General features: G+C 36.4%; 1 protein-coding gene across 1 annotated transcript in view; it reads right to left on the reverse strand.

The window, feature by feature from the left end:
• Positions 1 to 22035, reverse strand: part of LOC118853593 (centrosomal protein of 135 kDa-like) — a 48029-nt gene that overhangs the window by 15054 nt on the left and 10940 nt on the right. Inside the window, exons 3-7 of the mRNA XM_036763743.1 lie at positions 21492 to 21660; positions 20078 to 20188; positions 12331 to 12516; positions 9273 to 9482; positions 1348 to 1550 (exon numbers count right to left, since the gene is read on the reverse strand). Coding sequence (XP_036619638.1) covers positions 1348 to 1550; positions 9273 to 9482; positions 12331 to 12516; positions 20078 to 20188; positions 21492 to 21509 — 728 coding nt within the window. The 5' untranslated portion in view covers positions 21510 to 21660. The remainder of the gene's footprint in view (positions 1 to 1347; positions 1551 to 9272; positions 9483 to 12330; positions 12517 to 20077; positions 20189 to 21491; positions 21661 to 22035) is intronic.

The raw sequence follows: 22035 nt of genomic DNA on the forward strand, positions 1-22035 counted from the left end.
ACCTAGCCAAGAAAGGAATGCATTTGCCTGATGTCTTGCAAATCTAATCAAAGAGGCTTTGGAAAACGGCTTACCAAATCCACGAAACTATATGTCACTGAAGAGCTACAATGTGGGAAGAATAGATTTGAGCCACTCAGAAGCTAAGTAGAAAAAACTCAAGAATACAATAAGTAATAAAACCCAAGGCTTCAAATAGCTATATGTAAACATAAAATAGTATGGACAACAAAATGAACTAAAGGTCTTGGAGCAAGGTAGTAAATTTGACCTAATGAGTTTCACTGAGACTTGCTGGGATAAGGCCTTTGACTAGAATATGGCTCTTTCATTCAAAATAAACAAGATGGAATATATATACATATACTCATGCACAGAAGCTTAAGAACCAGAGTAGGCAAGCATTATTGTGAGCAACTGGGTGAAGATCAATGAACGCAAAAACAAGCAATTTTTTCATTGGAGTACTTGGAGAAGAAAAAAAAGGAACAGAAGAATTCAATAAATGGATTACAAGCATAGGATAGAGTACTGAAGAGGGCCTCAATTATATCAATATCTGCTATAATTCTCTCTGCATCACCCCCCCCTTCAAAAAAAGTAGAGCTGAAGTTTCCTGAAACTTATTTAACAAAAATTGTCATCCTTCAAAAGGTAGAAGAAGCAATAAGGGAAAATTCAAAAGGGAAGAACTAGCTGCTGAGGTGTAAATGACAAGAACCTTGTTGGGAGGAGGGGAGAGAGGCATTCTTGTCTATTTGCATTAGAAATGAAGAAAGTCTGACATTAAATGCTAGATTCTGGAAAGGTTTATTTATAGTAGCTTAGAGGAAAAATAGGTAGGAATTCATGGATGAAAATCCATGGGGGAAGTCAGCCCAGAAAACAGAGGAAGCTGTTAGGAATAAAATTCTGAGAACACAATGAAAAACAATTCCCAAGTAGAGGAATAACAGGAGTTCTCTAAAGAATCTTCATATTTTCTGAATGTAATTTTCACATTTCACATTCATGTCTTATTCTTAAGATACAATCTTGGGTTGTGTAGATATACATTTAATGTTCAGGGAAGTACGTATGTTAATGAACAATGGGAGGTGTAGAGAAAGAAGAACAGAAATTCACAAATGCTCAGGAAGAGAACTTTCAGTTCTTAATCTAAAGGCAAACTTAAAAATGTTTCTACAAACTATTTCCCAAAAACATTCCCTGTGATCAGATAAACTGTAGAAAACTTACAAAATATTTCATGTATTAATTATTGCGTACATGCATACTAATTTTTTAAAATTATAAATGATCTTCAATTAGCAACTGTCAATATACTGCTTATTTTAGGAAACTTACAGCTTGCTCTCAGAAAGAGTTAACATGTCTTTAAGTCGAAGAATTTCTGAATCTTTCTCATGTGAAGTTATATGAGAGTGAAATTCTTTGTCTCTATTGGTAGCCAATAATGTTTCAAGGTTGTCAACTGTAATTCTTTCACTTGACAATTGTTTTTTTAACAGCTCTGCTTCTGTTTTTGCAGTTTCTACTTCTTCCAAGGCCTATAAAGAAAAAATACATATTTAGCATAATAGTATGTTTACCAATCATAAATTGAGACTTTTAAACTGTGAAATATTTTCAATGTATCTATACGCAGAAAGTTCCTTCAAATGCTGCATTATCTTGGTAAATGGTGGAAGGTATTGATCTATACCCAATTTCTGCCAGATTGCTTTCCAGTTTTCCCAGCAATTTTTTTTAAACCAAATAGTGTATTTTTATCTCAAAAGCTTAAATCTTTACATTTATCAAACACAAAGTTACTATAATCATTTACTCCTGTGTATTGTATGTCTACCCTATTCCACTGATCCACTTTTCTGTTTATTAGCCAGTAAGGGATAGTTTTCAAAGTAACCGGCTTATAATATAGTTTAAGATCTGTCCTGCTAAGTCTCCTTCCTTTACATTTTTTTCCATTAATTGCTTTGATATTCTTGACCTTTTGTTCTTCCAAATGAATTTTTACATTATTTTTTTCTAGTCCAATAAGAGAATTTTTGGTAGTTTAATTGGGAACAAGTAGATTAGTTTAGGTAGAATTGTCATTTTTGTTATATTGGCTCTGCCTACCCATGAACAATTAATATTTCTCCAGTTATTTAAATCTGACTTTATTTGTATAAAAAGTGTTTATAATTATGTTCTTGTGGTGCCTGGGTTTGTTTTGGCAGGTATACTCCCAGGTTTTTTATACACGACAGTTATTTTAAATGGGTTATCTTTTACTATCTCTTCTTGCAGAGCTTTCTTGGTGGAATGCAGAAATGCTGATTATTTATGTGGGCTTATTTTATATCCTGCTACTTCGCTAAAATTATTGCCAACATGAAGAGTACATACTAGGTACTGAATTTAAGACTTTCATTATAGTTTCCTTCATGAAACACCTTTTCTCTCAGAAGGCATCAATCATGAACTGTGGACAAATATCTATAATGAATTTTAATCAGTTGATCTAAATCCTTTGCTTCCTCCACTTGGTGCTGAAACTCCAGACCTGTACTGTGAAGAATCCTAGTCATGATGTAGTTGCGTAAGCTGTTAACAAAATGCATGAGTTTCACTCTCAAGAGAAACATTCGATGAATTTGTTGTTTTACAGGTTCCTTTTGTGGTCCAAACTGAGCAACAGAGTCTTGTTCAAATAATGGTCCTTCTTTAATTGGTGGCTTTTCTGCAGTACTAACCAATTCATCAAATCATAAAATATCTAGACTGTATTTGGCCCACTTTATTTGCAATAGAAGAAACACCTGATTATAAATTTATAACAATGTCCACAGGCCAGGGAATCTTATAACTCCATGTTAGGCCATCCAAGATATGAACTGGGAGTTTCTTCTTAGTTGTGTCAACATTTTCAAAGGATATTGATAAGTGTGAACTGTCTTCTGCATAACATTGTCCAACTGCTTCCTGGAGTTGAGCATTAAGAAAGGAAACATTGTGCCAGGTTTCCTTTTCGCTTATCAAAAACCGATGTGTAAAAGTCATACATTGTGTCTCCGGCTTCAAAGTAGGAAAAAATTTCTCATGGCCTGTAGATATTCAACCAATTTATAATCTTTCTTTAAAGTCTGCATTAGATTTCCACAGCATTTCAGATACTGCTTATCAATATGAGGGTAAAGGCAGGATCTCAGGGTTAGTTCAAAAGTCTGGCATGTCACAGATTCAGATGATCTATCCATACAAATATCACCGCGAGTAAACTTTTCATGAAAGTCGCTCTGCTCCAAATACAACCTTGCAAAGTTAATGGCCAGCAAGGGATCATGAACATCATCCAGCTCCAGGTGTCTTTCTGCTATAGACTGCATCTTAATCAAACTCTCCTTGGTAGCCTGTTCTTCAGTGATGACATCTGTAAAGGAATCTTCCCCATGCCGAAGTTGGGACTGCACAGACTCAAGAAACAGGGTATACAAGCTTTTTCTTTCCGCATCTCTTGAAGCAGTCTGGTGTAGGGAATCTGAGCACTGCAGGTTCTTCAGTAACTGCAGATTTCCCAGCCATTATAATGTGCTTTAAGACAGGTTTGAGGAAGGACACCACGGTGTGCTGCCTGCTTGAGGGAGCCTGGTCACTGCCAGAACTGACACTAGCATTATCGCTCATTTTCTCCTCATTCTCTGTCTTTTCGGATACTCTACAGTGTGTGTAGGTTGCATACCAAAAGTCTCTATGATTCCCTGGAACATTTCTGTTTCTCTGAATGATGAATTCTTTTGCAGGATCAAATAGATTACCATGTACTACCCATTCATCCACAGTCTGTAGGTATGGCCTTACAGTCTCAAGTTTTTAGTTGAATCTCTAGGATTGTTCAAGTATATCATCATTTTTTCTGCATAGAGAGAGAGTCTTATTGACTCACAGTCCATTCTGATTCCTTTGATTTCTTTTTCTTTTATTGCTATTGCTAGCATTTCTAATACAATATTGAATAGTATTGGTGATAATGCTTGTTTTATTCCTCTACTTTTTGGGAAGCCTTCTAGCTTAGCCACTTTAAAAATAATGCTTACTGGTGGTTTTAGGTAGATGCTTATCATTTAAAGGAAAAATCCATTTATACCTATGTTTTGAAGCATTTTTAATAGGAATAAGTATTGTAATTTTTTACTCAAATTTATAAGTTAATGGGGCTACTGATATACTGACAACAATTAACTTAGATGTTGAGTTATGAATTGTTGCAGTGATTTGCTAGGACATTGACAATGTGGTGTTTACATTTAGGATTTCCAACCAAATTTCACGTTTGGATTCTAAGCACATTTGATTCTAGGAAAAACGAGTTAGTGACTACCTTAGAATTAATATGTCTCTAAAGCGTTGGAGGTAGTTGGAGCTTATTGGTCTTCTTCCATCATCTCGGTGTTAACACCTATACAACACGATTAAACACCATTTATTCTACCCAAATTCTGCCCCTTTCCAACCCTTCCCCACCCCCAGGACCTAGTTCCTATTTTTTTCCATAAAGCCTTCTCTAACATCTTCAATGCTTTTTCTTCTTTTTCTCCTCAGTATTCCTAATAGCACGCATGATTTGTAGTCCACGATTTATTAATTATATGTTTTACGCTCTTCATTTCTGTAAATTGTGAAACAATCCTGTTATTGACTGTGGAAGACTTGTAGATGCAATAACAGACCCACCTTCCAATATATGCTATAAACCACTTAAGAGCAGGGGCAATAGTACATAGTACAGTGCTGAATGAGCACTTATTAGGTACTTAATATTTTACTCTATTGTTTGGTGGCTTGATTTGCTGCTGGCTAAATTCAAAGCCAAAAGACCAGAAGAAACAGGTTCCAGAAACAAAATGGAATGTAAGGCTGAGCATTGACCTTAGCCAAAAGTCAGCAGTGGTGTTGGCCTTGTCTTCTCTAAGTGGGAGAGAACATTTTACAGAAGTTTTCCCTAATATAAGAGTTTGATTAGAGTGACACAAATACTATTTTCTAGATCACTATTTCTAGCTATGCATTGATTAATATTCTTAAAATCCTGTTTTTGTTTTGTTTTTTAAACAAGAAAACATTGTTAAAGATTAAATTAAGAGAAAAGTGAAATTAAAATAAAATGACTCAGAAAATTTATATGTTGTTTCTTACCCTTTCATACCTTACACTATTTCCTAAGATAAGGTTAAAATGGATAGATACTACAACCTAGATATGAAGGGAGATATCATAAGCAAACTAGAAAAACATGGACCACATTACCTATCAGACTTATGGACAGGAGAAGAATTTATAAATAAACAAAAGATAGAAAGTATCACTAGATATAAAATAGATAATTTTGATTACATTAAATTAAAAAGGTTTATGTACAAATAAAACTAATGTAGCCACAATTAGAAGGAAAGCAGAAAATTGGGGGGGAGGATTTATAGACAATTTCTCAGATAAAGGTCTCTTTCTCAAATACATAGAGAACTTTGTCAAATTTATATGAATATGAGTCATTCCCCAATTGATAAATGGTCAAAGGATATGAACAGGCAGTTCCTCAATGAAGAAATCAAAACTACATATAGTCATGTGAAAATTGCTCTAAATCATTATTGATTAGAGAAGTGCAAATTAAAACAACTTTGAGATAACATCACACCTATCAGATTGGCTAAAATGATAGAAGAGTAAATGACAAAATGTTAGAAGGGTTATGGAAAAACTGGGACACTAATACACAGTTGGTAGAATTGTGAACTGATCCAACCATTATGGAGAGCAATCTGGAATTATGCCCAAAGAATTATAAAACTGTGTCTACCCTTTGACCCAGCAATACCAATATTAGGTCTGTTGCCCACGGTGATCAGAGAAAAAGGAAAAGAACCTATACGTTCTAAAATATTTGTAGCTGCTCTCTTTATGGTGGAAGAACTAGAAATTGAGGGGATGCCCATCAATGGGGAAATGGCTAAACAAATTGTGGTACACGATTGTGATGGAAATACTACCGCACTGTAAGAAATGATGAGCTGGTTGATTTTAGAAAAACAGAAAGACTTGCATGAAATAACAAAAAGTGAAGTGAGCAGTTATATACTGTATAAGCAATATTGTTCAAGAATAATTTTGAACAACCAAGTCCTTCTGAGTGCTATAAATACTCAAATTAACTACAAAGGACCTGTGAAGAAAGATGCTATCTATCCACCTCCAGAGAAAGAAATGATAATCAGAAGCATGCATATTATGGTTTTATATGTATTTATAAATCTGTGTCAAATGGTGGCTTTCTCTAATGTGGGGTGGGGAGGGAAGGGAGTAGTCTGAAACTTAAAATGTAACAAAAAATTTTTAATTTAATTTAAAAAACATCAATATGAGGACTTCATCCATTAATGCAGATAGCATCCTTTTCATTTATAGAGATTCTTGCCTAAGGCTCTTATTGGTAAAGACATATTCCTTAAAATTTCTCCTAACTGGGGTAAGTGAGAAGAATATACAAACATGGAGGAAAAGGGTAGGGAGGGCAGGCATCAGATGAGGCTTCCTTTTATCTGAAAAGGACAAAGAATGAACACATAAACGTGCACACTCAAACATAAACAGTTTGGTGTAGAAATACATAAAACTAGACATGGAAAATAAGCAGAAGAAAGGGGATGGTTGAGAGCTTAATTCTGAGGGAATAGCCTCAAGTAAAACAAACTTCCTGATCCTGAAGGTGGTATTAAAGGAGAATAAAACAAAATGAAGAACTAAAATCTAAAGAGGTGTCCATCAAGTGAGGAATCGATGGACAAATTGTGGTATATAAATGTAATGAAATATTGTTATACCATAGGAACAGACTAAAGAGACAATATCAGAGAATCCTGGGAAGTATGAATTCATGGGAAGTGAAGTAAGCAAAACAAGGAGAAGAATTTATAGCAGGATAGCAACACTAAAGAAAAACAACTTTGAAAGACTGAAGAACTTTGATCAAAGCAACAAGCAGAACTTTTGATGAAGGATGTTACCCACATCCTGACTGTGAAGGATTCAAGATGCACAAAGAGGCATAAATTTCTGGATGTGTAAACTGTGTGGATAAGTTTGGCTTAATTATGCTTATTTGTCATGAAATCATCTTACTTGCTTTTTCTCAGTTTTTAATGGGAGGGAAGGATTACCAATAGCGATTCCAAAAAAAGAGGCCCATTGAAACATTTTAAAAAAAAATTTTTTTTGGAGGGGGGGATGGCAGGGCATTGTAGTTAAGTGACTTGCTCAAGGTGACACAGCCAGTAAATGTGTCAAGTATCTGAGACCGGAGTTGAACTCAGGTTCTCCTGACTCCAGGGCCGAGCTCTACTCACTGCGCCACTTAGCTGCCCTGAAACATTTTTTTTTTTTAAATGCACAGAGGGGTACAGAAGGAAGCTTAGAAGGAAGCAAAGACAAGCATGAGAAGTTTGAAATCAACTCTTGGAATTATTATGTGCTTTTTTTTCCTAAAGAAGCAATATGACAACCATCTTTTTTTGTGTTCTCCTGTATAATATGGAAATCTCTCCTACCCTCTTCTTTTCTGGTATTTAAATTCAAGATTAAAAAAAAATCTTTTAAAGACATAAGGAAGTGGCACTTAAATGAAAGCTGTACTCAAAGGGTAAAGCAAAGAGTTGGCAAAATTGGTTTTACTGTTCCTCCAAAGATATTACTATCTTTTGACGGGATATTTGATCATAAAAGTTCACTACAAAACAAAAGAAATATTCTATTAAAGCACATGGATTAGGTGAATATGGTAATAACACATATACTTATTTTAGTCAACATATTAGAAAAAATTAAAATTCAGGATTTTGTGGTGATTTAATCATCCATGTTATTCATAATCAATACTAGTGTTTAACCTTCTATAGCCCAGAGTCCTAGTTCCAAGGTCCTCCATGTTAGTGTATGATTAGCCAGTTAAAGACATTCCTCAGTTTCCCCAACTCTAAAATGAGGGAGTTGTAGTTACATATTTCTAAGGTACCTTCCAGGTCTAAAACTCTTTCACATGATGAATCTTTATGGCTATAGAACTCATCTCATTTCTTGAGTACTTTTACTTGTAAGAGATATACATCTGAGCATTAAATGCGAAGATAATAATAATAACGAAATTTTGGAATGTTGCTGTCAGCCTACAAAAACAGAATCTGTGAACCAAAGGTGATGACCTACTTTCCTAATATATGAAAACAGAGACATTGCCACATGAAGCCCAATTAAAAATATATCCCATGGCATGCAATAGGTCTTAAATTAAAACTTCAACTCAGCAGAATCCTTAAGAAAACTTCTAATTTCATTTTCTGGTTAAGTGAGGGTAACGAAAGATCTTAAAGAATTTTCTAGCAGCAACCACTTTCCCTCTCCTATTCAGGTATTACTTTTTAAGAGAAAAAATAAGGATGTTATTCTCTTACTCTATAAGTGTGTGTGTCTAAGTGACTATTCTGCTCCACAAATGCAGCCCTCAAAACTTAATTCAATGAACATTCATTAATCAGTGACCACACATAAGACAGAGGGCATCCTGGTGTGGTATATAGAAACTTGGAGTCAGGATAACCTTGGTTCAAGGCCACTGTCTGAGTGATCTAGACAAGGCAGGGCTGTTGCTGCTAAAAGATGCTGCTAAAAGACTAAAAGATGCTGAAGAACTGACAATCTGCATTGATAGAGAGAGTTTCCTTACCAGAACATCGCTACAGCAATGAATAAGTTTGGACCAAAAGAAAGACATGCAAAGTAGTGGGCTTGTCACTGTGGAAATAAAGACAAAAATGAAATAGTCTTTTCCGTTAAGAAGCTCACATTCTACTAGGAAGAAAACAAAAAGGTAGAAAGACAAGAAAACATGAAGTTGTATTTCAAGGAGGAGAGTGTACCAATACCTGGAGCTGAAGAAACTCAGGAAAGGCTCTGAGGAGGAGGGGTACACACACCTGGCTCTGACGGCAGCAAGAGATCCGAGGGGCAGCAGTAAAGGAGGTGTGCAGCTAGATATGGGGAATCATCTGCTGCAGAGTCTCAAAGAGGCACCTCAGATTATCACATTTTTTAAAGAGTTTTGATCATTTTTAATTTGCAACCAAATATTAGTGGAAAAACAAGTATAAGTAATGGTCTTTAAAGTAAAAAGACTAAGTTAGAGAAAACTGAAATTAAAATAAAATGACTCAGAAAATTTATATTTTGTTTCTTACCCTCTCATACTCCATGTTTTTGGAGGCCAATTGCCGGGCAATGAATTCTTTGCCTGAGTCAAGTTTAATGCAAAGTTCTCTCAGAGATGACAGGTCATTTAAAATTGATGCTTTTTCATCATGTTCACATCTGAGCTTTTCCTCCAATCTAGACAAGGCTTTTGACATTGAGGATATTTGAGTTTCATAAGCATGGTGAGCATTTATGTGCTGTGAAATAGAATTAACAGACATGAAAACTTACAAAATCAATAGTTGCTTCACATAAAATATACATTCCTAAAAGCTGCACATGTCAATTACCCATCAAGAGAATCACTTAAATTCTGTTGAAAAGTTTTTTAATGTCCTTTTGTGAATCCTTTAACCAAACAAAGGTGAATTAAGAATGAAACTATGGTGAAAACTTCAAAGAGTAAAAGTCTGTTTCATGGAAGAAGGCAGTATATTATATTAGAATGTAAATTTGACTTGGAGACAGAAGATCTGGGCTTATTCCCAGTTCCAATATTTACTGTCTCCCAAACTAAGGTTAAGTCATTTAACCAGTCTTATGATAAGTTTCCTCTGGTGAATTTCTAAGAATTAAGTGAATTATTTAAGAGAGACAATAATACTGACATTACCTACCTTAGTGAATTATCACTACTACTATTAATAATAGGCATTTATTTTATAAATCTCCCATCATTGTGACTAATGGATGGAAATATGGTAAGCAAGAAAGATGTTCTAAATTTCAATACCACAACAATTCAATTAAACACTTATGAAATACTTACTGTGTGCAACCAGATTGCACCAGGCTCTTTTAGCATCTCCCTTTTTTTGCCTTCTGGGTACTTACAACTCCCCAGGGAGCTTTCCAATGCCTTGGTGCTTTAGGTAGGTCATTTTAGGAACGTGAAAAGGTTTTGATAGGCTGCCTAAAACTAGAAATAATTCTTGATTGCCTGCTGAAAGCTTCTCTTTTTGGCTTCAGGTATTCTGCTGGTCTCAAAAGCTTGATTCTGAGCACAGAGTTTGGGGTGCTGGTTATTATATGTGACTTAATGAAACAAACCAGGTGTACTTTGCAATATTTATTACACAAAGGGCTTTCTGCTGCTTTTAATTTTTATTTTCAAATTAGAAAAAAAAGCCAAAAAGAGAGTATTAGAATAAAAATTAGAACATTTGAGTTTATCCAAGCAAATTGATCAATTATTCTAATACTCTACCTTAACAATTTAATATCTGCGATTTTAATTATAAGTAAATGTTTGAGTTTTTCATAAAAAATGTCCTGAATAATAAGAACTCATGCCACAGAAATGCTGTTTATATTTTTTAAAATACCAGAATTTATGGGAATAACCATGAGAAAAATCAAAGTATGAAAAGAACTGCTCTAAATAAATATCATTTCATTTCTTCATTAGAAGAATTCAATTTCTTCAAAATTTAGAGATAATCAGTGATGTTTACTTCTGAAAACTCACAAAAATCTATTTAGACTACAAAAATAATTTCTACACTAACTCACCATAGTATTTCTTTATCTTTCATCAGTATCTAAATTTCAGGACCTGTGGCCCTTTCCAACTTTGAGATTCTGAGAATCTAGGGATGTTTTTCATTAGGCCTGGCCTATATTAGAAAAACTTTGCTAAAGCACAAAATCCTAAAAACACATACATGCTAATTGTATATAATATATATAATTGTATATATACATACTGCATATATACTATTGAATACACACAAATATATACATATGTACATAGTACTATATATAGCACATATATACAATATGATAATATACATTTATATATGTGTAACTTTGCTACTTATTAAACAAAAGTAATTCACACAATTAAAATTATGAAAATCTAAAAGAAAATTCATTTGTTTAAATGGTTGCTGATATTATACATCTGGATAAGGACTACCATAAAGATGTAGCACTTACTGATAAAAGAATGCCAAATGTGGCCAACATATGTAAATAAGGAATGTCCTGGCTTATATTATCAACAAAGTCTCAGAGCTTTTCTAAGGTTAATAGTTCTTACAAAAGCCAATGATCCAGGCTTTTCCCTATTCCTGGTGTTGCAGATAAACCATATTTACACCTATTCTGTGTTTCAGTTTCTTTGGATATAAAAAGTGGGGTTGGACAAGATGATCTTTAAAATCCTTTTGTACTAGACAGAAAATGAGTTTACAGTATTCAATCCTTATCACATCTCTAGTTGCTACTATACTTTTAACTAGAGGCATCTATGGCTCACAGTGGATAGAGTACCAGGTATGGAATCAGAAAGACCTGAGTGCAAATGTGGCTTCAATCATTACAAGCTATGGGACCTTGACAAGTCACTGCTGTTTGCCTTAGTATCCTCAACTGTCAAAAGCACCTACGCCTTGTGGGATTGCTGAGAATCAAATAAAATAATATTTGCAAAGCACTTAACATAGTACCTAGCGCATAGTAGGCACTATATATAAATGCTAGTTAGCATCATCATCATCATCATCATCATCATCATCAATATTCAAATACGCAGTTTGATGAATGGAAGAATCCAGGATCCCTCTTACCCCTGGATTGGGAGAGAACTTAACACTGAGTCCACTCAGAATGGGTGGTATTGCCTTCATAAGGATATTCAATGTACAAAGCATGAACTATGTCAATAGTTAGAGGTTGAAGAGTAACATTTGAAAATTTGAAAGACATTGGAAATGACAAATTATGACCTCCAGAAAAACTGTAAGAACTTATTTAGCTCTATAACAGCCCAGCAAAAGGTAGGCCAAATAAAAACTGGTAATTAAATTAATAAGAGGGAAAAACCTATATATAAAAAGTGAAATTATTTCCTGGTAAATATAAGAAACAAAGGATTTTAAGTGAAAATGCCTCAAAAGAATTTGATTTTTTTAAAATCAATACCTGTAACTAAGTCATTTAATAAAATCAATTCACTTAAACACAGTAGTAGGTGCTGCATTCAAAAATTAATTTTTAAACCATGACATAACACTGAATGATTGATCTGTGTTAGTTTATTACCTCTTGAATTTCTTTTTCTAAAAGGTCTACTCTCTCTCGAAGATGTCTCCTATCTGTATCAACTGAGAGAAGCTCAAGCCGTATTGAGCTACTTTCTCCTTCAGCATGATGGGCCTTTATCTGTAAGTCTTCAGCTCGACTATGCAGCATTTGGAATTTATCTAATAAATCTTGATTTTCTTGCTCCTGGTTGAAATACAACAATATATTAATGAGCAATTATCACTTTTGGCAGTATTCAACATAAAAAAAAGACAGCTATAATGTATCTATACCACCTATTACACACTGAAAAAGCAATGATATAGCTGCCCCCTCCAACCACCTCTCCCACCTAGTCTTTCCAACAATGAGATCACAACTGGTCCATGCCTAGACCTCCATTTCCTCATCTGGAAAAGGAAGAGGTTGAACCTATGACCTAGACATGTATAAGCCTATCATCCTATGATCTTCAAATTACGTTGACTTGTGTTGAAGGTCTCCACTATGTCCTCCACATAGGGCGCATCCACATGATATAGATTATCCTTTATGTCAGGGGCTCTTAACCTTTTTGGTGTCATGGACCATTTGGGTAGTTTGGTGAAGTCTATGTGTGGATCCTTCTTAGAACAATGTTTTTAAATGTACAAAACAAAATATGTTAGATTAAAAATGAAACCAATTATGTTGAAATACAGTCATCAATATATACATACACACACACACACACACGCGCACACACACACACACACACACACACCCCCAATATTTTAAGTTCACAGACCTCTGGTTCAAAACCAATCCTGACTTAGATCTTTTGGCTATCAAGAGAGTAGGCGGGCCAATCAATGTTTGTTACATACTCTCACTATATGACTGATTACCTCCTTTTCTAGTTTTAAATCTCTTTTATGATATCTTTTTGGGGGCTCTGTGCAATTTTTCATTGGCAATAAGTAACAGCCTACTCAAATCCATCATACACCTCTCCTTTGCCCTGTAGGTGACCTGCAACTTTTAAGACAGAGTAGTATATTTCATTCCTTGAAGATCTGCTGCATTGTTGAAAAAATATTGATGTTAAAAATGATTATACCTCTGACTCAGGGACAAACTTGGGAGTCATTAAAAGTACTACACCAAAAACAAAGCATATCAATAAAAATGTATTTTAAAATAAAAGCACTCTACAAGCTAGCAAACATAAATATCAGTAAACAGATAGCTTTCAAATTGGGGGCTACTTTACTCCACCATGGACTGAGAGAGGGAGAGAAGAGAAAGTAAGAAGGCAAAGATAGCGGAACTTCAAGGAGACTATCTGGAGGGGGATAAAAAAATTTTTTTTGCTTGCTAATTCATTTGGTTCTGATTTGGCATTTTAAACAAGGTTTTACCTCTTACTCTGAATGTTGATTTTTTTCTAATGGTTATTACTTTTAAAAAATTTAAATGGTAATATAAATATACTATACCAGGGTAAGAGGACATCCCAGACTCATACTGGAGCCCCATGACAGAGGCAGGTGTGAACTGACAACTTTTTTTCCCACTACTCAGTTTTTGATAAGAGACTTAGAGCTGACTGAGAAAGAGACCTGTGCAAGGGGGTGCCATACCGAGGTAGGAAGGCCCAGAGCATCACAGAAAAGAGAAGTTCAAAAGCCAGTGACAACATCAGTGGCAGTGTGGTTTAGACCCTAGGCACAGAGTAGTATCTCATTCCTAATACCTGGTGCAGTCTACAGAGAAATAACCAAAGCAGGAATCCCAGACCAACAGAGCTTTCCAGCTGGTGGATAAGGATGGAGTCCAGCAGAAATCTACTCTTACATAAACCCAAACCCAGAGCTTAGACCATGGAAGCAACAATCAGACTTTGCCCTAAATCAGACTGCTTTGGGAGCAACAAAATCTTGCAGGTCCCTAGTCTGTGGCAGATTCTGGGATAACTCAACACTATATCCCAGGACCTTCCTTCCATCTAGAAGTGTGGGAGAGTCCAGCCTGAACATCAAGTTCAAACTCAGGAAGTAGGCTGGAGGAATGCACAAACAAAAAAAAGAACCCCAGCAAAAATGAGCTACTGGCAGAGAAACTCAAAACACAAATGCAGAAGAAGAGAACGACTCTAGTCCATCTATAAGTAGAGCTTGTACACACTCAAATGGAATTCCTAGAAGAGTTAAAGTATTAAAAAATGTTTTTATAAATAGAATAAAACAACTCGAGAAAATATCGGAAAAGAAATGAGAGCTATGGAAAAAAGAATTGGAAAGGGAATTGACAGCTTGGCACAAGAGGTACAAAAACCTACCCAAGCAGCAAACTCCCTGAAAATTAAGATGCACCAAATAGAAGCCTATGACTCCAAGGGGCAACTAGAAATATTAAAACAAAGCTATAAGGCTGAAAAAAATAGAAGATAATGTAAGGTATCTCATATCAAAAACAACTAACCTGGTAAACAGATTAGGAGAAAAAATTTAAGAATCATTGTATTATTTGAACACCATGACAAAAAAAGGAGGCTAAACATCCTATTTTAAGATATCTTAAAAGAAAACTCTTCTTTTAGAAGCAGAGAACAAAGTGAAAACAGAATTCACTGTTTACTTCCTGAAAGAAACCCTGAAATGAAAACTCCCAAGAACAATACAGCCAAATTCCAGAGCTTCCAGGTCAAAGGAAAAAATACTGCAAGCAGCCAGAAAGAAAGAGTTCAAGTACAGAGGAGTCACAGTCATGATCTCATATGATTTAGTAGCCACCACTATAAAGAAGTAGAGAACTTGGAATATGATATTCCAGAAGGCAAAGGAAATGGGCTAAGCCAAGAATAACTTACCCAGCAAAACTGAGTATAATGCTCAAGGATAAAAATGGACCTTTAAAGAAACAGAGGACTTGGATCCAAGCATTCATGATAAAAAGACCAGAACTTTGGAGAAACTATGAAGTTCAAATACAGGGGTAAAGAACAACATAAAAAATTAAACATGAATGAACAATGATAAAGGACTAAACAAGGATAAACTGCCTACATTCAAAAACGGGGAGATGAAACACGTATTCCCTCTAAACCCTATCGTCAGGGGTCACTGAGAGAATCCAATCAGACAAAGCCTTGGAGTAGTTCTATAATTTCTTGATGATTTTTTTTTTTAAATGCAATTTATTTATTTAACAAATTTGGTTTTCAGCATTGATTTTCACAACAGTTTGAATTACAAATTTTCTCCCCATTTCTGCCCTCCCCCCCCACTCCAAGATGGCGTATATTCTGGTTGCCCTGTTCCCCAGTCAGCCCTCCCCTCTATCACCCCCCTCCCCTCTCATCCCCTTTTCCCTTCCTTTCTTGTAGGGCAAGATAAATTTCTACGCCCCATTGCCTGTGTATCTTATTTTTTAGTTGCATACAAAAAGTTTTTTTGTTTTTGAACATCTGATTTTAAAACTTTGAGTTCCAAATTCCCTTCCCTCTTCCCTTCCCACCCACCCTCCCTAAGAAGTTGAGCAATTCAAACTAGGCCACACATGTATTATTATGTGTAACCCTTCCACAATATTCATGTTGTGAAAGGCTAACTACATTTTGCTCCTTCCCAACCCATCCCGCTTTATTGAATTTTCTTCCTTGACCCTGTCCCCTTTCCAAAGTGTTTGTTTTGATTACCTCCACCCCCATCTGCCCTCCACTCCATCATCCCCCTGCCTTTTATTTTTTTTGTTTTATCTTCCTCCCTCTTCTTTCCTGTGGGGTAAGATACCCAACTGAGTATGTATGGTATTCCCCCTCAGGCCAAATCTGATGAGAGCAAGGTTCACTCATTCCCCCCTCACCTGCCCACTCCCCTCCTCTCCTAGAACTGCTTCCTCTTGCCACCTTTATGGGAGATAATCCACCCCATTCTATCTCTCCCTATCTCCCTCTCTCAGTAAGTTACTCTCTCATCCCTTAATTTCATTTTATTTCTTTTAGCTATCTTCCCTTCATCCTCAACTCACCCTGTGTCTGCTCTCTTTCTTTTACATATATATATATATATATATATATACACATACATACACATACATACATATACACATAGATACATGCATACATACACATTCACTTATATATATACATAAACATATATATGCATATATATATATGCATATTCCCTTCAACTACCCTAATACTGAGGTCTCATGAATCATACTCATCATCTTTCCATGTAGGAATGTAAACAAAACAGTTCAACTTTAGTAAGTCCCTTGCAATTTCCGTTTCTTGATTACCTTTTCATGCTTCTCTTGATTCTTGTGTTTGAAAGTCAAATTTTCTATTCAGTTCTGGTCTTTTCACTGAGAAAGCTTGAAAGTCCTCCATTTTATTGAAAGTCCATATTTTGCCTTGGAACATGATACTCAGTTTTGCTGGGTAGGTGATTCTAGGTTTTAATCCTAGCTCCATTGACCTCCGGAATATCGCATTCCAAGCCCTTCGATCTCTTAATGTAGAAGCTGCCAGGTCTTGGGTTATTCTGATTGGGTTTCCACAATATTCAAATTGTTTCTTTCTGGCTGCTTGCAGTATTTTCTCCTTGATCTGGGAGCTCTGGAATTTGGCAACAATATTCCTAGGAGATTTCTTTTTGGGATCTATTTGCGGAGGCGATCGATGGATTCTTTCAATTTCTATTTTGCCCTGTGGCTCTAGAATATCAGGGCAGTTCTCCTTGATAATTTCCTGAAAGATGGTATCTAGGCTCTTTTTTTGATCATGGCTTTCAGGTAGTCCAATAATTTTTAAATTATCTCTCCTGGATCTATTTTCCAGGTCAGTGGTTTTTCCAAGGAGATATTTCACATTGTCTTCCATTTTTTCATTCCTCTGGTTCTGTTTTATAATATCCTGATTTCTCATCAAGTCACTAGCTTCCACTTGCTCCAATCTAATTTTTAAAGTAGTATTTTCTTCAGTGGTCTTTTGGACCTCCTTTTCCATTTGGCTAATTCTGCCTTTCAAGGAATTCTTCTCCTCATTGGCTTTTTGGAGCTCTTTTGCCATTTGAGTTAGTCTATTTTGTAAGGTGTTGTTTTCTTCAGTGTATTTTTCAGTATTTTTTTGGGTCTCCTTTAGCAAGTCATTGACTTGTTTTTCATGGTTTTCTCGCATCCTTCTTATTTCTCTTCCCAATTTTTCCTCTACTTCTCTAACTTGCTTTTCCAAATCCTTTTTGAGTTCTTCTATGGTCTGGGGCCAGTTCATGTTTTTCTTGGAGGCTTTGGTTGTAGGCTCTATGACTTTGCTGTCTTCTTTAGGCTGTATGTTTTGGTCTTCTTTGTCACCAAAGAAAGAATCCAAAGTCTGAGACTGAATCTGGGCGCGTTTTCGCGTCCTGGCCATATTCCCAACCAACTAACTTGACCCTTGAGTTTTTCAGTGGGGTATGACTGCTTGTAGATTACAGAGTTCTATGTTCTACGTTTGGGGGGGAGGTGCCAGCTCTGTCAGAGCCGCACTCCTCCTTCCCCAAGGACCCCCAGTCCAGACTGGGCTCAGATCTTCGGCAGGCTGTGCACCCCTGCTGTGATCCACCACTTATTTCCCCCCACCAGGTGGGCCTGGAGCCGGAAGTAACAACAGCTGTAGCTGCCCCACCTCCGCTGCCCCCGGGGCTGGAAGCCGAACCGCGAACTCCTTCCACTCCCGCAGCTTTTCCCACTAACCTTCTCCGCAGTCTTTGGTGTTTGTGGGTCGAGGGGTCTGGTAACTGCTCACGTATTCAGGGTGCTAGGGCCCCCTCCGCCCGGCTTCCGGTCCGGATCGTCCACGCCGCTCAGGCTGGGCTCTGCTCCACTCCGTTCCCAGCTCCCAGCTCCGTGTGGAATAGAGCCCACCCAGAGACCATCCGGGCTGTCCTGGGCTGGAGCCCTGCCTCCTTCCGCTGTTCTGTGGGTTCTGCCGTTCTAGAACTGGTTCAGAGCCATTTTTATAGGTTTTTGGAGGGACTCGGGTACGGAGCTCACTCTAGTCCGTGCTTACCAGCCGCCATCTTGGCTCCGCCCCCAAGTGAGATTTCTTGATGATTTTAAGAGAAGAGGGGTAGAGGAATACACTGGGAGGGAAGGAAAGGAAGGCTAGGGAAAATTATTTCCCCTAATCAGGATGCACAGGTAGATATCGATGTAAATAAGGAGGAAGGGGTCGGGAAAGTGGCTAACACTTCAACCTCACTCTCATTTGAACTGGTCAAAGAAAGGAAGTACACACACACACACACACACAGAGAGTTTTGGGCTCAGAAAAACATTTCACTCAATAGGGAGATAGGAGGGAAAGAGCAAGGGGATAATTAAGGGAGGGATTATTCCTAAAGCAAAACAATCTATAATTAAGGATGTACAAATATATTGATCTCTTTGAGCTGGCAAAGAATCTAAGGAGGTGCCCATAAATTGGGGAATAGATAAACAAATTATGGTATATAAATGTGATGGAATACTACTGCGCTGAACTCTTATCAGTGTAATGACCAACCGGGAATCCAGAGGACTAACGATGACACCTGCTACCCACATCCTGAGAGACAGGTAAAGGACTCAGAATGTAGAATTAGACAAATGTTTTTGGATATGGCCAATATGGACATTTGTTTTGATTGACTATACATGTTTGTAAGGGGTTTTGCTCTCCTTGTATTCTCAACTGGGGGGTGGAAGGGTAAGGAGAATTTGGAATGATTAAAACAAATAAAATATTAAAAACAAAAACAGTAGCTTCTAGTCCAGATGGGTGCCTTGATGTAGGCAGGCTGCCCCACTCTCTCACCATCTACTCTAGCAAAAATTTAAAAGCTGAATAATGATCAAGAAATCAAATGGGAAACTACATTAAATGACTTTTTTCTACCCTAGAACTGTAAAAAAAAGTTAACCTGCAGGAAAGGGGGCCCCCAGGCCAGTGTCAGCACAGCCAAACATTTCCCTGCTCTACCAGAGAAGAGCTAGAGATACATGGAGCCTGCAGGCTAGCTAAACAGAGCAGTCCCTCCAGAAATCCTCAGGGTTATAAACCACTGAGGAAGAAGGTATGGAAGCCAACCTCAGAGGAAAGCTTTGAGGCCCCTTGTCACTGTCCTGAGACCCCAAAGAACCTCAATGACGGGGGGAATCCCAGCAGGAATTGCTCAGAAAGAACTCAGGTGGCCACAGGTAAAACTCAAACACCCATACAAAAGCCGTGTGTGTGTGTGGGGGGGGGGGGGGGTGGGTGGGTGGTGGGTGTGGGTGTGTGTGGGGGAGGGGTTGTTCATAGCACAAAGCCCAAATTCAGGAAATAAAGCTGGAGAGAGAAGTAAAATAAAGAAAATACCAACCAGTAAAAAAAATTATTGCAAATCTAGAGATCCCTAAAAAGGACACAGTAACTCCATAATAATTGTAAGCTGAGACACAAAGGAAAAAAATAGACTGTTTTGAACTCCATGGAATATATTGTATGCTTTTTTAAAAAGTGGTTTGAAATGGAAATATACAGATTCATATAAGAAAAAGAAAATCAATCAATAATTTGATAATTTATACAAATTTATAAGAAATAGAATTTATAATAAAAATAAAATAACAAATTTATAATAATTTGATTGATAATTTATACAAAGTACTATATGCGATCCTTGGGAAGGTAAAAAAAATAGAGTACAGCAAATACCAATAGGAATGTTAAAATCTAATATGGCAGACAGGAGAAGCAAATAAAAACAAGTATCTTCACCTTAGCTGCCATGAGGCTTTCACATCTGGAAACTTCTGTTATATAATTATGAACTCTGTTCTTCATTTCTTCTTTTTCATGAACTGCTTGTTCCAATTCCAATGAAATAGCCTTTCAAATTGAAAGCATTAAAGTAATAAAAGGATAAGAACAGTGAAAAGTTTTGTATTTCTATAAGCTTTTCTCATTTGAACAGGAAGGAGTGGGCTAATTTCATACGTATCACCTGATTAATTCTTGGTTTAGAAAAACCTGTTGTTGAACATCTAAAGTGTACTTACAATACTATGCTGGACACTTTGATGAATGTTAATTAAATTAATCAAATAAAAGGTAAAATTATAAAAAATCTATAGTCTATGCCATTTGATGAACCCTTCAAGTTCAGCACTAACTATAGTTTAGTGAAAGGAAAATAGTACACTGATTTAGAGGACCTGGGCTTATGTCCTCATCTGGATATTTACTAACTGTGAAACTGTGGGTGAGAAACAACTGATGGCGCAATAGATAAGAAGTCTGGTCTGAAGTTAGGAAGACCTCAGTTCAAACTGGCCTCAGACGCTGGGCACAAGACCATGGGCAAGTCACTTTTCTCAACTCCAAAATGAGGATAATAAGAACACCTACCTCCTAGAGTTGTTGGTAGGATCAAAGGAGAAAATATTTATAAAAAGTGCTTATTCCAGTGCCTGGCACATACTAAGAACCATAGTTCCCTCCCAGGGCGCTTAAAAAAATCTTTCTTTGCTCAGTTTTCACATCTGAAATACAGAACACTGCTTTACTATCTACTTCAAACAATTGGAATGAGGGAAGTACTTTTCAAGTCATACAGTGCTACATGGATATGAGCAATTATGAACATTATTAATATTATTTATTCAGTGTACAATTCTTTATCAAATGGTATATTTGCCAGACTAACCCAATTAAATTTCCATTCCTCACTACTTCAGTTTTACAGAATAAGTAACTATTAATTAACCAAATAATTGAAATTTTGCATTTAACATGTATAAAAGAATTGTTGTATATATAACTTAGGAATAAAGTCTGGTTTTTCTAGATAAGAAAACTTACCATGGGGAATGTAGTTCTTATGTATCTGGCTATTTCTAATGCAGGGAACATCATGCTCTCTACATTAGGGTTCCCTGGCACACAGCCCAACGGAGCTGGACAACTACTGATGCAGCATAACAAGGAGCTCTTTGAACCACAATAGTATACTAGAGCAATAAATCTAAAACACAGTTTCTATTGTGTTAAAAAGCAGCATTATAGAAAAATGAAAATTATTATTAAATGTAAGGATGTAAAAAAAGTTCATCCTACATTTTAAAATCTCAGGTAAAACTATTAAATTTTACGATAAGCTAAAACCTAAATTTATTGTGAAGCACTATCATACCTGGTTTTCTCTTGTCATTGTTGCCAAATCATCTTGTAATCTTCTATTTTCCTTAAGAGCTATTTCCTTTGCTCTTCCTACTTCGGCAAGTTCTTTTCGGGTTTCATCAAGCTGGCGCTGGAGACTGACTAGCTCACGTTCTCGATTATTTAGTAAGTCCTGCAGTCGTCTAGCAAGTGAGCAATTTGCAAAAATCTTAAATACAATTTCTTTATTTTGCAACAATAATTATGTTATGATTCATATTGATGAGTACCTATAGAGTGTGTATATAGTTACATCAATGTCTGGTGTATGTACAAAACACCACCCTGAATCTCTTTAATATTCCATCATTCTAACCCTGTTAATCTCCAACCTAGGGTAATCCTGACCATCTGCCGTCTTTACTCCTGTTGAATCCAGGCTATACTGAATGATGCTGGAGAAGTAGTAACCTATGTGAATTCTATCTACTAGAAATAAATACCATCTAACCTCAGCTTGGCCATCAAAAATGTACAGCAGTAATTTTATTAGTCATTTCCTACTGTATTCTTTACAT

The sequence above is a fragment of the Trichosurus vulpecula genome, chromosome 6, assembly GCF_011100635.1.
Source record: "Trichosurus vulpecula isolate mTriVul1 chromosome 6, mTriVul1.pri, whole genome shotgun sequence".
NCBI classification, from domain to species: Eukaryota; Metazoa; Chordata; class Mammalia; order Diprotodontia; family Phalangeridae; genus Trichosurus; species Trichosurus vulpecula.